The following is a 15,477-nucleotide window of genomic DNA, read 5'->3' as shown; positions in this document are numbered from 1 at the left end:
GGAGAAATAGGTGAGTGGAGAAAGAGTACTGCTTGTATTATGGTCAGCGAGAAGACAGCTTTAACAGGGGCAGCATGTCCTTGCAGCAAGGAGGGTGGTGAAGCTAGATGGGTAGCATGTGGCCAATGTAAGATCTTTAAAACTTGGCGTATTTGTATTTGACATTATAGACATTGATCATCATAGATCATTGCACAGATAGGCTCTAATATGAGCAAAGTGGTGTTTTAAGATGATTTAAGCCCTCATTGACAAAATGAAGAGAGAACCAATTAGAGGCGAGAAGGAGTAAGAGACTGTTGTAATGATCAATGAGTGTGGTGACAAAAGCCTGGACATGCAATTTAATAAGAAGAATAAATTAAAGGAAGAGATGACAAGAATTCTTTAAAGATATGTTATCTTGGATGGAGAAGCAAGAGGAGAATCTCAAAATTGTCAACCTAGACATTGAAAGAATGGTGGTGCTCATGAGAGCATCAAGAGTAGTTGGAAAGTAGAATTGACTTGAGAGAAGGCAAGGACTCCAGGTTCCGTTTTGACCATATGGAGTTTGAAGTACTAGTGAGATATTTGAGGTAGCACAGATGGTAGGTGATCGGAAATACATGTGTAAAGAGTCAGATATGGAGATTAGGATTTGGGCAATGTTCATACCGGATAGTTAAACTTATTTTTATCTACCCACTGAGAGGAAAAATATAGATGTCCTAGGGATTCAAATCATAGTCCAGGAGACTCTCTGAGGAGCAATTCTGTCATGTGTGTTTTTAAAAGGGAAATAGCCCAGGCTCAGCCTAACAAATCATCCATGTCTGCCCCAGACAACCTCATACCTTCTTCCAAAGATCCAAGCTCTACACAAGTCAGAATCACTGGAAGACTCATTCTCTGGCTCATAATCCTGTTAGTGACAATTATGTAGGATGTGGGAAATGAAAGAGGACCTCTATGTTTCATCAAGAGTCTTCCTCAGAGAGGAAGTGAGACAATACAATGTCTAGAGGAGTGGACAATTCATTGCAAATGGGAAAGGGGTCCTGACATCTATTGTGAGTTATGCTTGCCCAAGACTAGCTCATCTCTTTCCTCCTTCAGCTCTTCTGCCTAACCTTGTCAAGTTACCTCTGGAAAGAAAAATGCTTCTTTTTTCGTTGGACACAAATTTAGATCACCTGTGGTAAATCATGTCAAGAATGATTATGACATTCTTCTTGGTTCTGGACAGGTCCATGATGATGATATTCTAGAAAGAAGGTCTCAGCCTTCCCACACAAAGACATATACCTGTCAAGGGAGTGAAATGGCCTCCAGAGCTTTTTCAAGTACTGTTAAAAGCCAGGAGCTGGAGAACAGACTTGGGAGGGTGGGGTAAATAAAAAGAAATCCAAGTAACAAGCAAACAGTGTGGGTAGTTGTCTGACAGAGACATGCAGGTGGACATAGTATGCTGTCATGTGAAACTGCAAGATGTGATATGTCCAAACAAGCAATGTCAAGGATATCTGACAGCAGGTAACAGGGACCTTGGCTCAAGAACTTAGGTTCAGGCATAGCTCTTTGCATCCTGGAGGAACTGGAGGGAAAAGCAACACTCAAAATACAAGGGCAGAGGGAGGGGACCAGGATAGACTCAGAAATAGGGGAACAACACAACAGACCACTTCCTAGAACTGGGGACCAGGCAGGGGTTTGGTCTCAAGCCAACAAGTCGAATGAACTTAATTACTGGAAATGAGTATGATGGGGCACAGGCAGCATGGCTTACTTGACTAATGGATTCATTTATTGATCAAGATTAAATGCCTAAAAGAATAAGACAAAGAAATCAGTCCTCTAACATTTTATTAACCATCCAGTCTCCTTCCATCAATCCTTTTCTTTTCTTTCTTTCTTTCTTTCTTTCTTTCTTTCTTTCTTTCTTTCTTTCTTTTGTTTTTGGTGAGGAAGATTGGCCCTGAGCTAACATCTGTTGCCAATCTTCCTCTTCTTGCTTGAGGAAGATTGTCTCTGAGCTAGCTAAAATCTGTGCCAATCTTCCTCTACTTTTTGTATGTGGGATGCCACCGCAGCATGGCTTGATGAGTGTAGGTCTGCACCCAGGATCCAAAACTGAAAACCTTGAGCCACGGAAGCAGAGCACACGAACTTAACCACTGTGCCACCGGGCCAGCCCCTCAATCCTTTTCTTACAAAATCATATTATCTATTTAGCTTACCCTTCTTAATTTTGACTAAATTTTCAAGAATCTATTCCTCGGACTAAATTATTCCAAAGAGTCTCAAGAGACAGGAAGACAGGTTGTTGGCTGAGTACCAGACGGAATCTGGGAGCATGCCACTTTCATTTTTCTCAGTATTTTAAGTACAGATTTTGCTTCTCAGTCAGAAAATTCCATATTATCAGGGTAATGCTAATTCCAGTGCAGATAACACAAAAACTATTAATAGATTATATCTATAATAAAGCTGAAGTAAAAAACAGAAGTGTTCCAAAAAGAGAAGTATAAAGTGGAAGGGAGAAAAAAGGCAAAAATATTTCGCCTTCCAAGTTAGATGACTGACTTTGTGAAAGGACATATTTCAAAAGCAATGTAAAATCTTTATGATGCTTTTAACTATCTCTGTTTGGACTTCTTGCCTATTTTATCCTGCTGATTAGTGAAAGCAGAAAGAAGATGTTAAATTAAATTAAATTTTAAAAACTTTTTCTTTGCTCAGAACCCGCTCCTCCAAAATCACTCTTTGCAGTGAACAAAACCCAAACTTCAGTGACTTTGCTGTGGGTGGAAGAGGGAGTAGCTGATTTCTTTGAAGTTTTCTGTCAACAAGTCGGCTCTACTCAGGAAACAAAACTGCAGGTACTGTAAGTCTTGATTTTCCTTTTCTGAGTTAATTTTGATAAGGCTAATTATCTCAGCAAAATGAAAATCTTCTATTTGTTTGAATTATAGAAAATTAAAACTGTTCATTTGTGCTTTTGTGTTTCAATGATAGAAATTAACAGTAAGCTTAGAACAAGCCCCAAATATGTAATAAGAACCAACTTGCCAAATGGCAACGTTTCTTTTCATCTTCATATTTATCTTTTGTCCCTAATCCTTAGCCACTCTGGGTCATAGTAAAGAACTACAGTGGTTCATTTTTCCTACTGGCCTTTAAATTGATCGAAGAGATGAAAACACGGCCATATAAAATATAATTTAACAAAGATGAACTGATTGCCAGTTATGTGAAAGGCATTGTATGGGACACAAATGGTAGAGTCAATATTTGCCTTCAAAGAATTTTTTCACATAATTGTGGATATTGTATTAGTGTAGAAATAAATAAAGTAAAACATAAGTGCCACAAGAGAGGTCCATACTACTAAGAGAATTTAAAAGAAGGCTCTATATCTAGTTAGTAAAGAGGACAGTTTTGTTTGGGAAAATGAAGGTTGAGAGAGGTGATTGTTAAAGCTTTAGAATCACAAATAGCAGATATGAAGAATACTGCGAGAGATGAACCAGTAGTTCTGGAGGTAAGAAAGCCACCAGAAAAAAATATTTTACAGTCAGACATGGAAGGAAAAGGGAAAATTTTGAGAAACGTTACAAAATGCAATGTAGAGAGCAATACCATGAACATGAATAATTGATGCTTTTTAAATAATGCAATCCATGAGATTGAGAAGAAAAAAGGATTTCTGGGAGTAGGAATCTTTTCATACTGAGCATTAAGATAATTTGCTTTGATTCCTCTTCCCCTTTGAAAATCCCTTCTACAAACGTCTCTTTTTGATCTATACTGAACAACTGAATCTTTTTTCTATTCTAAGAATCCTTTTTGAAAATAACTGCTTTGGTAGTGGATTTTCTTCTCTGCAACTACAGTGATGTCTTCCTTTAAGAAAGAAATGGTTGGGCAGCTACTTACTGCAACTGAATCCTGTTAGCAAAAGTCTTTCCTTAGCATCATTTTTTAATAGGAGAGTGAAAGAGATGGCAGTGGGAAATAAGTGCCTATGGCTCTCATCTTTTTAGGTAGGAGTGTTTCTTGTTTTGAAAAAGAGGGTGATGCTGACTCATCTTTTCATATTGTACAGTAGTACTTGTCACTAGTCTGGCCATTGGCTCACCAAATTAACAACTTGTTCTACCCAAGAATAGGTTAATATTAAATATTTTTGAGAACACAAAGTTGCTATGCCTTTGGTAGATGCTATTTAAAAACTGAGAATGTAGACAAAGGGGATAGTGTCCTTAATATACAAAGAACTACTACAAATAAAAAAGATAAAGACCAACAGCCCGAAACAAATATTTCATGGAAAATAAGCACAAAAGGATCTTAAACATATGAAAAGATGATCAACCTGGTGAAAGAAATGCAAAGTAAAACTACAAGGAGGTACTGTTTCTGCTAATAAGACAGGAAAGGTCAAAGAATTTGCAAACATACTGTGTTGGAAGGAGCGTAGGGAAACAGGCATTGTCACACATTGATGGTAGGTGGGTCACTTGGAAAATGTCTATGGAGGACAATTTCTCAATGGCTTTCAAAATTAAAAATATACAACTTTTGACCCAGCAATTCAACTACTAGGAATATGAGTGTATATACATATATATATGTGTATGTATGTTCACACATATACGTACATCAATACACACACAGGTGTTGTATATGAATGTGTGTGTGTGTATATATATATACCTACACACATACATATATTGAGTGTGTGTACATATACATATGTTGCCATATTTGTGAAATTATGTTCACTGTAGCATTGTTTGTAATGGCAAAAAATCAGAGACGAGTTAAACATTCATCAATAGTGGACTAGATGAATAAAGCACGTCCTTTCGATGGATGTCTATGCATCCCTTAAAAAGAATAAAACAGCTTTATCTATGCTGATATGGAAGGAGCATCAAATTATACTGATAACTAAGGTAAAAAATAAGCACAACAGTGTGTAAACTATGTTATCACTTAGATTTTTTAAATTATATCTAATATGTTTATACATCAATAAAATACAGGAAAAAAATACCTGACAACAATGGCTGCTTCCATGGAAGAGTATTGAGCAGATAGAGAATAGACACGCAAGGAAACATTTTTCACTGCTATCTTTTTTCATCTTTTAAGTTTTTTACTCTGTCCTTATATTACCTACTCACCTATGAAAAATAATTTAAACAACAAAACAGATAAGGGTAGCATAACATTTATCTTACTTTCTGCATCTCCAGGAACCGATTTCTGTTTCTTCTCATGTTGTGACCATCTCCAGCCTCCTTCCTGCCACTGCCTACAACTGTAGTGTCACCAGCTTTAGCCACGACAGCCCCAGTGTTCCTACATTCATAGCCGTCTCAACGATGGGTAATTACATGCGTTAGTGGAATCTGGCGTCTTTGGAAATTATATCTTTCCAGATTTTCCTAATGTTTTCTTTTTAAATATACACTATCTCTATTCTCTTAATGGAATCCATGTTCCACTGAAAATTTCCAAGCTTTAGGGTCAGGGAGCCCTTACTTTTAATCCCAAATTGCACTTACTAGCTATATCACTTAGGGAAAGACATTTACCATCTCTGAACCTTTGTTTTTTCATCTTTAAAACTGGAATAATAATGTGTACCTTGTTGAGTTGTTTTGAGGGTTAGAAATAATGTACAGAAAGCCCTAGTACATGCTGTCTAAGTGCTAGTTGTTATCATCAACCTCATCATCCTCTTCAGGAGTAACCACAGAGCCCTAATCAACTTGAGTTCATCTGTTTTGGCTCTTAGCTGTCACTGATCAAATCATGGCAAACCTAAATTACCAGGTCAAAGCAGGAAACTTTCAATCAAGCAGGAAGCATACATGGGGAAATTAGAAATTAATGAAAGATCTAGAATAATGTTGTTTCCTTATTCTTTTTTATGAGTTGTATGTTTTCATCCCGTTTGTTAGAGCCTGGTTCTGCAATCTGAGGCCCTCTATGAAGCCTCCTGTAATAAAACCCCGTTTCCCATCACATTATCTCTTTACTGAGTTCATTTTCATTTCTGCAACACTCATTATATATTTAGCTGCCATATTCAATGTTGATTAGAGTGGACTTTTTTCTTTTGGCTTTCTGTTTATAATTTTTGTGTTTTCAGAAGAGAGGACAAAAATGGTCCTGGAAAATATTTTAATGGTCTCTCACTTCTACATCCTTCTACCCTTTTCTAAGTACAATTTAATGTTCATTATTCCTTGTCATCTCTACAGCACCCCAGTGAAATAGGTGATGTCATTAAACTTAGTTGCAAATGAGGAAAATGAGGCCAAGAGAGACAGATAAAATAGATTGCCCAAAGGGCGGTTAATAGTCAAGTGAACTTGAACAAGCTCTGATGACTGGGTGTTCAGGGTTCTTTCTGTGCAAGTACTCTGCCCATGAACTGGAACCAGGCTGGCCCAAATAGGAAGTGACAATATGCGAAGCATTAGGGATTGTATATACTGGCCAATTCTGTGATTTTATGATCAACTCAGAGGATGGTATCATTCTCTTCTGGTCCACTTTTAAGTGTTTTATACATTGAACATATATTCCTGCCTTTGATATCCTGCTTTTTCATGTAGTGTGATAAACTAGGCAATGCATGAGTGCCATCGTAGACTGATCATTATATAAAGTATATGCAAGGGACAAGACCCCTGTTCTTAAGGGTCCTACAACTTATTAATTGGTTTAGTCTCTTGAGTTGCGCAGATGGAAAACCCCTCAACATATGGTTACAGATCATCAGAATGCCTGCTTCTAGAGAGGTGTTAAGTGGAGCAGCAGATGGTCGCTTGCTAATGCCTTTTTCATACACATTATTAGTTGTGAGCGAAATATACAGTTGTGCTTTCTGACTTTAGAGTCACGGGCATAAAATAAGAAACTGCCACTCCATAAGCTTTTGAAAATGTTAAGCAATGATAATACTTCTAGATTTTTTGTTTTCAAATGATTTTGAATGATCGCACAGTCTTCACATGTCAGTTTCCCTTCATAAGAACATCCTGAATGTAGGCCTTTGAGATGGACTCAATTCTTCCAGGCAGCTGAACACCATTTATCAATCAATTTTGCTAAGTTATAATTGACCAGGAAGAGACCATTGCTGGCTTGGAGGAACATTCTTGTTGCTGTTGTTGTCATCATCATAAGTTCATTGCTCTTGAGATGAAAAACAATGAATGGTTCTGTTAGTTTCCATGTAATGGAAGCTGTAATGAAAATGTCTGGCTTATCTTTTCAGTTACAGAGATGAATCCCAATGTGGTGGTCATCTCAGTGCTGGCCATCCTTAGCACACTACTAATTGGACTGCTGCTTGTCACCCTCATTATTCTCAGGAAAAAGCATCTGCAGATGGCTAGGTAAGTTAGGATTGGTTACTATTTTACCTACAGCCTTTAAAATTCTTTTTATTAATCATACATATATGCTTTTGCAGACCTAAATTGTACAGTGGTAAATTTGATTTCAGTTTTCAGTGCCTATTTCTATTTTGTGTGTTTTCTAAGTAGACTTTTCCATATTATTTTAGAAAACATTACTCTCAAAATGGTAAAGCAAAGGATTGTTTGCTTACACAAAGCCAGACCTCTTACTATCAATCTTGTCATTTTAAGTAGCCCACACAGAGGGGTCCATTCGTTATATTTGGATCCGCTCAAACATATTTTGGAGTAAAGGAAAGATCTACGCCCACACAGTATGATGAATGAAAGGAGTTAATACGTGTGGAGACCACAGGAAAGAAAAAAATCCCTCTCATCATTAGTTCTGTGGAAGCTTTTTTATCAGAAAATATTCATAGAGTTTGTGATTAGGTCCATTAAAGGTCTCCTCTTAGTTTTGTTCCTATTACTCAGAGTTGTCGGCAGCTTCATTTTTCTTGCAGTTAGAAAAGCCTTTTGATTTATGATTTTGGTGATTCCCTATTCCTTTGACCACTGAGGCATTTTTCATCAGGGCATATTCTCGTCTTTTCCGTGATTTCTTACATAATCACAACAATCCATCAACTCTCTTAAAAATCTGTTGAGGCCAGCCTGGTGGTATAGTGGTTAAGTTCACATGCTCTGCTTGGCAACATGGGTTCACAGGTCCAGATCCCAGATGCAGACCTACACACGGTTCATCAAGCCATGCTGTGGCAGTGTCCCACACACAAAAAAAATAGAGAATATTGGCAACAGGTGTTAGCTCAGGGTCAATCATCCTCACCAAAAAAAAAAAAAAGAAGAAAAACTGTTGCCCACTTGAATACTATTGGATTTGGGAAATTTGGTTCAAGTTTATATTTGCCTGATGTTAGCCTACTGAATTGTCAATTGACATCCTCCTCCTTTCTCAGAGTTCTATCATTCGCTTATTTATAAATAAATTTATCTGTCCATAATGACTTAATCAATGCCTTATACGGCATAGTCAAAGAAAACTCAGAAATCCAAGCTGTCTACCAGGAACTTAGAACCTAGCTGGAGATACGCACACAAATCAAGATATTTAAAGGTATAAACTGACCTGTACCAGAAAGGAGGTGAAAATTAGATACCAAGAAAGTAGAGAAAAGACATTAGTTCTGAATATAAAAGTTAAGCTTCTTGAGTGTTGGCATTTGAACAAATCTTAGAAGGATAAGGAGGGAGGTGGTACTGCACTGTGGCTAGAGTATAAAGCTCAGAAATTACAGTCCTTGGGGTCAAATCCTAATGTACAACCTACAGGGTATCATTCACTGAAACTTCATTCATTTATTTAACAAATATTAATGGATCCCTGCTCTGTGTCAGACTCCTCCAGTGCTTGGGGTCTTGCAGTCTATAAAACAGACAAAAATTTCTGCCTTCATGGAGCTTGTATTCTAGTGGAGGAGATAGACAATCAATAATAAAGATAAAAGTTAAAAGATTTCATGGTACGTTAGCAGATTATAAGAGAAAAATAATAAAGTGGATTAAGGGAAATTAGCAGTACACTATGGGGATATGGGAAGGAGATCTGGGAGGTGGGTAGGTCTCACTGAAAGGGTGACATCTGAGAAAAGGTTTGAAGAACATGAGGGAGTTAGGCATGTGTTATCTGGGGGAAGAGTATGTCCAGTAGAGGGAAGAGCCAGTGCAAAGGCCCTGAGGCAGGAGTATGACTGGCATGTTCAAAGAATAACAGAGAGCTTAGTCTAGCTAAAGCAGAGGAAATGAAAGGAGGAGTAGCAGGAGATGATGTCAGATCACTTAGTACTTCATAAGCTGTTGTAAGGACTTTAGCTTTTACTCTGAGTAAAACAGGCTGCAAATGCAGGGTTTGGGGCAAAAAATCTGATTTACATTTGAATATTTTCATTTTGATTTTTGTGTAGAAAACAGACTGTACTGAGGCAAGGACAAAAGCAGGCATATCAACTCGGGGAGCCATTATAGTAAGCCAGGCAAGAGATGGTAATGGCTCAGTCCAGCAATGGAGGTAGGAAGAAATTATCAGCTTGCAGACGTATTTTGAAAACAGAGGCAACAGGATTTGCTAACAAATTGCATGTGGAGTGAAAATGAATGAGTCTAGAATGACTCAAAGGTTTTTGGCCCTAGCAACTGAAAGGGTGGAGGTGCCTTAAACTAAAATAGAACTCCAAGTGAAAAGATTTCAGAGTAAAGGGAACATCAAGGCTTCAGTTTTGGAAATGACAAGACTGGAATTGCTGCAAGCGTTAGACATGGAGTGGGCAGTTGAACATAAAAGTCTGGTGTTCAGGAGAGAAGGCTGCAACTGAAGATACAAATTTGAGAAGCGTTAGCACATAAATGGTATTAAAGCCATAGACTGGAGGACATCCAGGAAGTAAGGGTAAATCAGGGAAGAGGGCCCTGGATCAAGCACCAGAACAATCTAATATTAAAATTTTCAATGAGAAAAAAGGATAATAGCAAAAGAGACTGACAAGAGGCATCCAGTGGAGTGTAAGGAAAACTAAGAAAGTGTGGTAGACTGGAGGCCAGGGAAAGAATGCATATCAAGAAGAGATGATAATAGCCCCTACAGCAGTGGATAGTTGGGTGCAATAATGCAGTAAAAGCTTAGCATCATAGGAAGTATGCAATAAATATGAGCTCATAGCAGTGATAGTGGAGGGGCTGGTAGAGATGAAGTAATGGAAGTCGTGATATTTATGAGGGTATTATTGCCTGAGCATTTTTTGTGGTGTATACAACAAGACACTTGGGAGGAGTGGTTCTACTTCAGCCAGCTGGTCATTAGAGCAGAGATTCTTAACATTTTCTTGTGCCATGATCCTCTCTGGCAGTCTGATGAAGCCTGTGGATCTCCTCCAAGAATAATGCTTTCTTCATAAGTGCATACAATAAAATACATAGGGTTAAGAAGATTTTAATTATATTAAAATATGGTAATCAAAATATTTAAAAAACAAATGTATTATATTCTCCTTTATTAGTACATTAGATAATATTTAGTAGGATGTCTAATAACTCATGATTTCATCAGAGTGATGAATAATATTTCAATATCTGCAGCAGGTCTGTTATAGAAAAATATCTCCAATTTCTTTTTTTTTAACTCATCCTTTCCTCTTCTTCCTCCTGCACCTCTTCACATGCTCCCCACTCTGATTGACAGCCCCACCACCCTTTCTGTCACAAATGTCAATAAATATATAGCAAATATATAAGTAGCACTTTCTAAGTGAATACACAATTCTAGGTGCTAAGAATATACGTTAGTCTATAGGAGCTATTTTCTCCTTAAGGGCTGTGTCTTGGGAAATCATATGGGGAATGATCTGCAATTTCTATTGTTAGTAAATTTCACAAGAACTGATGATGTTATTGTGGCTTGTTGTCTGCTTTAATAATTGAAGGAACTGCTAAATTTCAGAAAAAAAGATGTGCTTTTTTCCACATATGTCCCTACAGCCCTAAATTCTATCCTTGGACCCCAGATTAAGAACTCTTGAGGGCCAGCCCCATGTGCAAGTGGTTAAGGTCATGTGCTAGGCTTCAGCAGCCCAGGGGTTCAGAGGTTGGGATCCTGGGTGTGCACCTAGCACTGCTCATCAAACCATGCTGAGGTGGCGTCCCACACAGCAGAACGAGAAGGACCTACAACTAGAATATACGACTATGTACTGGGGGGCTTTGGGGAGAAGAAGGAAAAAAAAAGATTGGCAACAGATGTTAGCTCAGGGCCAATCTTTAAAAGAAAAAAAAGAATCTTTGAATTTGAGTGTCAAATAAATACCATAAATAGGAAATTGACATAGGAAAATTAATTAGCAATGTGTAATTTATAGCACAACATGATATGGTAATATGTTAGTGTATTTTTCAAAGAAGAAAACTATTCTCAGGACACACTAATAAGAACAGGCAGATAACTAAAGTAATTAGCCCATGTGCCAATAATGTCAAAATCTCTGCTTCAACTCTGAATAAGGCCATTAATTTCTTATAGAGGCAAAAATGTGATGCATCAGCCAGTGAGCTACATTATTCATGTATATTATTAGATAAAGGTAGAGAAGGCATGAAAATATGTTTACCTTTTTCCTCCACTTCCAGAAAAAACACTTCAACAGTATTTTCTGCTGACAGATTAATAAGCAACATTCTGGATAAGAGGCATTACCAAAGCCAGTCTATTTCAATATGCATCACTCTTTTGCTCTTATCTCAAGTGATGAATAATATGGCCATCACGACATGAGGGGAAAATTTTCGAGAAAGGAAACAGTTCAGCTTGATCCACCAACGTTACAGAGAGAAAGTCAAAATGCTATTTAAAAAAAAACCCACAAAGAATATTTGCTAAAAATGGAAACCCTCAGTTTATCTAGGAGAGTTTCTGTACCCTACTATTGAAGTCTTTGTAAAAAATATTATACCCCAAATAGTCCAAAGATTTATGTAAGGATCTTGAGAGCCCTTTGGGAAGGATTGTGAACCGAATCCTTCTGGCCTCATATAACTTGATTTGGGTGTGTGTGACCTTGTGAAATGTTGCTTTGTTTCGTTTCATCTTCCTATTTTTCATTGAATGTGAAAGAGGAATGTATGGAAATTTTATTAGATTTTTTTAAATGTAATGCTGTGATAAGCCAGTAAAGACTCTCTTTCATGTCAAGGTAAAAGAATGTGCTGCCAAGCAGTAACCTTGATTTCGTGGTTCCTTTCAAACAGGGAGTGTGGAGCAGGAACTTTTGTCAACTTTGCATCTTTGGAGAGGGATGGAAAGCTTCCATACAACTGGTGAGTGTTCTTCTGCAACAAGCCTCTAGATACCTTAGCTATGCTGTGTGCACTCCAAACTTTATTGTACTATCTTTTGGGGATAAATAGTTTTGTCTGATTATCCTTTCATAATTTCTTTGACAATGGACTTACAAAGGTTAGATCTTCTTCACAGTGTATATTGGGATATGTTAGTTTAATACAATTATGGAGTAGAGAAAATGTAGTAGTCTGCCCTGTATTTACTCTATTAAACCAAGAACTAACTCAGTCACGCAAGTACCCCGTAACCGTTCCAAAGAAGGGCTTACATGCAGGAGCCACACCACTGAAGCAGCAGGAGACAGAGCAGCATCTCTATTTAGAACTCAGGTTTCAGTGCCTGGGGATATGAGCCAACACTTCTGTTCCCAAATCCAGAAGTATACAGCCCAGGGCTCTCAACTCTTATACTTACAGGTAAATAAGTATCAAAGCCAGGAAAGTCCATGAGAAAACATGGCCTCATTTTTCTTTATACTTGAGTATGCTGGAGGGAGGAGGTATTTTGAGAATTAAGAAAGCATTGTCAGGAGATTAAACTGGTTGGCATCATACCATCACGATGATACATGAGAATTAACAATCCTATACACGCCATCAATACCCAACTAAGTTGCTAATTGAGTAACGATTTAATATGAAGCTAGCACTGCTTACATGATCTAGTTTGTTTCTTTTGCAAGCAGCCATGCAAAGCACATTTAAATGTATACATTTCATATTAATCCTTGGTAAATGATGTTTTTTTCTGTTTCCTAATCCCCAAAAATGGTTAATCTTAAAGAAATAGATATGTGAGACTGGAAACTCTATATGATCAATAGAGGGAAGGAGGACTTTATTTAAAATATAAATTCTGCCTCCCTGATGGGCATCTAGTTGATACCCACTTTAGTTGAAAATCTAATTGAAATAGGATTCTTTTTAACAAGACAATATGTTATGCTATTTTTAAATTTTAACCTGAATGGAATTTTGCTTTAAAATATGGTTAATCCAACCGCGAAGAAAAAGAAACCTATTCACTCTTGATGGTAAAAAGTCAGAAAACATTTCTGGGTTTGTTCACATATATTGCCACTCTTTCCCAGATTAAGAGACTGACTCACTGATATTTTCTTCTTGCCTGGCTCACCCCGAAAAAAGGCCCAGTGACAGAGCAGTGATGAGTGGCCCATGTAGGAACTGATCCAATTATCCATGTGACTCAGGAGAGCTACATATTGACCGACTTCACTACCAGGCACAATGTGTAGAATTTATGGGAGAACTGAGGCAAAAGAGAGTTCGCTTCCGGACCTTTCTATAAAATCAAGACAATTCTTCTGCTGCACTTGGCAAAGACAGTTTTGCCAACACCAGCACTTTCTGGCTAACTGAGAATAGGTATATCTCTGGGGATTTGTAGCAACTAAGTGACAAGGTGACAGCATTTGTTCCCCTGATTCTCAGAATTACTATAGAAACAGCCACGGGATATTTTTAAATCTATGTGAATGATTGTTCTATTTTACAAGTGATTCAAATATCTGAAATTGGATTCAAACCAGGGATTTTAAATCAACAGTCTGAATTAGAATTAAAGTGAAATGGAGTAATTTTGCTCTCATCCAACTGAGTATAGTAAGATTACTGACTAGGTAGTGGATGAGCTACTTATCTTAAATGAAAGGCACCTGAGTGTCCTACCATACCTCTGTTTTAAGGGCTGGTGTTTAGAAATGATGTATTCCTTTAAACTAAAAAGGACATAGAAATACACACCTAGTAGTACAGCTTTATAAGAATGTGGCCTGAAAGCTTAGAGTCTTTCCCAGAATCAGTATACATAAACTGACTGTTTATACCTCCTCACACAGGCTGCTCTTAGCCATCAAATGATGTTATAGAGATTTCTTAAAATAAGCTTAAGCTTTGCAAGGGTAATATCCAAGAATAAGACTCGAGATTACTAATGAGGCATTTAAAGAGCCTCATTTAACTAAATGCAAAATGTAATCACCTAATAGCAGATTAACTGACAAAAAATAAGTTGAAAGAAATATACCTGATTACAATAAGGCCGTGTGTGAATAAAACTGATTTGGGCAATATTATAGCATTTAAACCTTCGTGTCTAAATTTCACAGAATGGAATAATATTTAATTGTAATTAAGGTGCTTGTCATTTTAATTGATCCCAGTAGGTAATTTACTGATATCTGTTCACAGTTTATATTACTAACTCTTGCCACTTTTTCATCTTTGCATCTGTTATCTATTAATGCTCACAGGCGTAGGAGTATATTTGCTTTCTTAACTCTGCTACCCTCATGTCTTTGGACTGATTATCTTTTGGCATTTTATATTAATCCTTGGTAAGTGATTTTTTTTTACTGTTTACCTAACACAAAATCTTTCAAAGTTAGCTTTCAGGAAGTAAACAAAAAGGAAAAATTTTTTTAATTATTTTATGTGTTTAGCAGCATCTAAAATTATTAATCATGTATTGAAACGGATTAAAGCAGTTAATGGTATCAAGATGCTAACAATAATGTTTTCCCAATTAAATTCTCTTCTTGTGATGGTTTGGCAAGCTTTTCTTCCATTTATTACAAGCCATTTGTTTCTTCATTGAGTCAATCTGTTGGCCTCCCATCTTTGTAAATGATGCTTTCCATTTTCCTTACCTTCTCCATCCATCAGACAGTGTTATATTTCCAAGAAGGTGGAAATGCATTAAGGTGGAGAAACTCAGAGTACTATCCTCCATATTTGGAGCTTCCATGTTTTCATAATAGTGCTAACCCCATGAATATTGAGCACCGGACTGTGTGCAAGCCTCTACGTATAATTATTTTAATTTATTGTCCCCACAACTCTGCAGAGAGTATTATCAGCTTCATTTTAGACATGTAGAGATAGAGACGTAAGGAGATTAACTATCTTAACATCACACTACTATATAAAAAAATCTACGTTCCAAACCCAGGTCTCTCTGAAATCTATTCTTTCCTCTGTAAAAAGTAATCTCCTTTAAATTCTTATTTTCTTGACTTTTAAATCATTTTAATAGTCAAATCTCAAAGATTATCTTTTTCATTTTTATAAAATATAATAATAGTAGTCTTGAATTCTGGGACTAAAGTATCTAGAAGGAGTATTTCCTTTCCTGAGCCATAAGAAA

The 15,477-nt window shown here is 37.1% G+C and overlaps 1 protein-coding gene across 1 annotated transcript in view; it reads left to right on the top strand.

Annotated features, from left to right (window-relative positions):
• The window catches only part of PTPRO (protein tyrosine phosphatase receptor type O), a 226,687-nt gene that overhangs the window by 175,283 nt on the left and 35,927 nt on the right, over nt 1–15,477 (top strand). Inside the window, exons 13-17 of the mRNA XM_046654656.1 lie at nt 2,722–2,861; nt 5,244–5,376; nt 7,280–7,400; nt 12,219–12,287; nt 14,585–14,668. Of these exons, the coding sequence (XP_046510612.1) occupies nt 2,722–2,861; nt 5,244–5,376; nt 7,280–7,400; nt 12,219–12,287; nt 14,585–14,668 (547 nt within the window). The remainder of the gene's footprint in view (nt 1–2,721; nt 2,862–5,243; nt 5,377–7,279; nt 7,401–12,218; nt 12,288–14,584; nt 14,669–15,477) is intronic.

The sequence above is a fragment of the Equus quagga genome, chromosome 1, assembly GCF_021613505.1.
Source record: "Equus quagga isolate Etosha38 chromosome 1, UCLA_HA_Equagga_1.0, whole genome shotgun sequence".
Lineage (NCBI taxonomy): Eukaryota > Metazoa > Chordata > Mammalia > Perissodactyla > Equidae > Equus > Equus quagga.
This window is presented reverse-complemented; position numbering and strand designations above follow the sequence as displayed.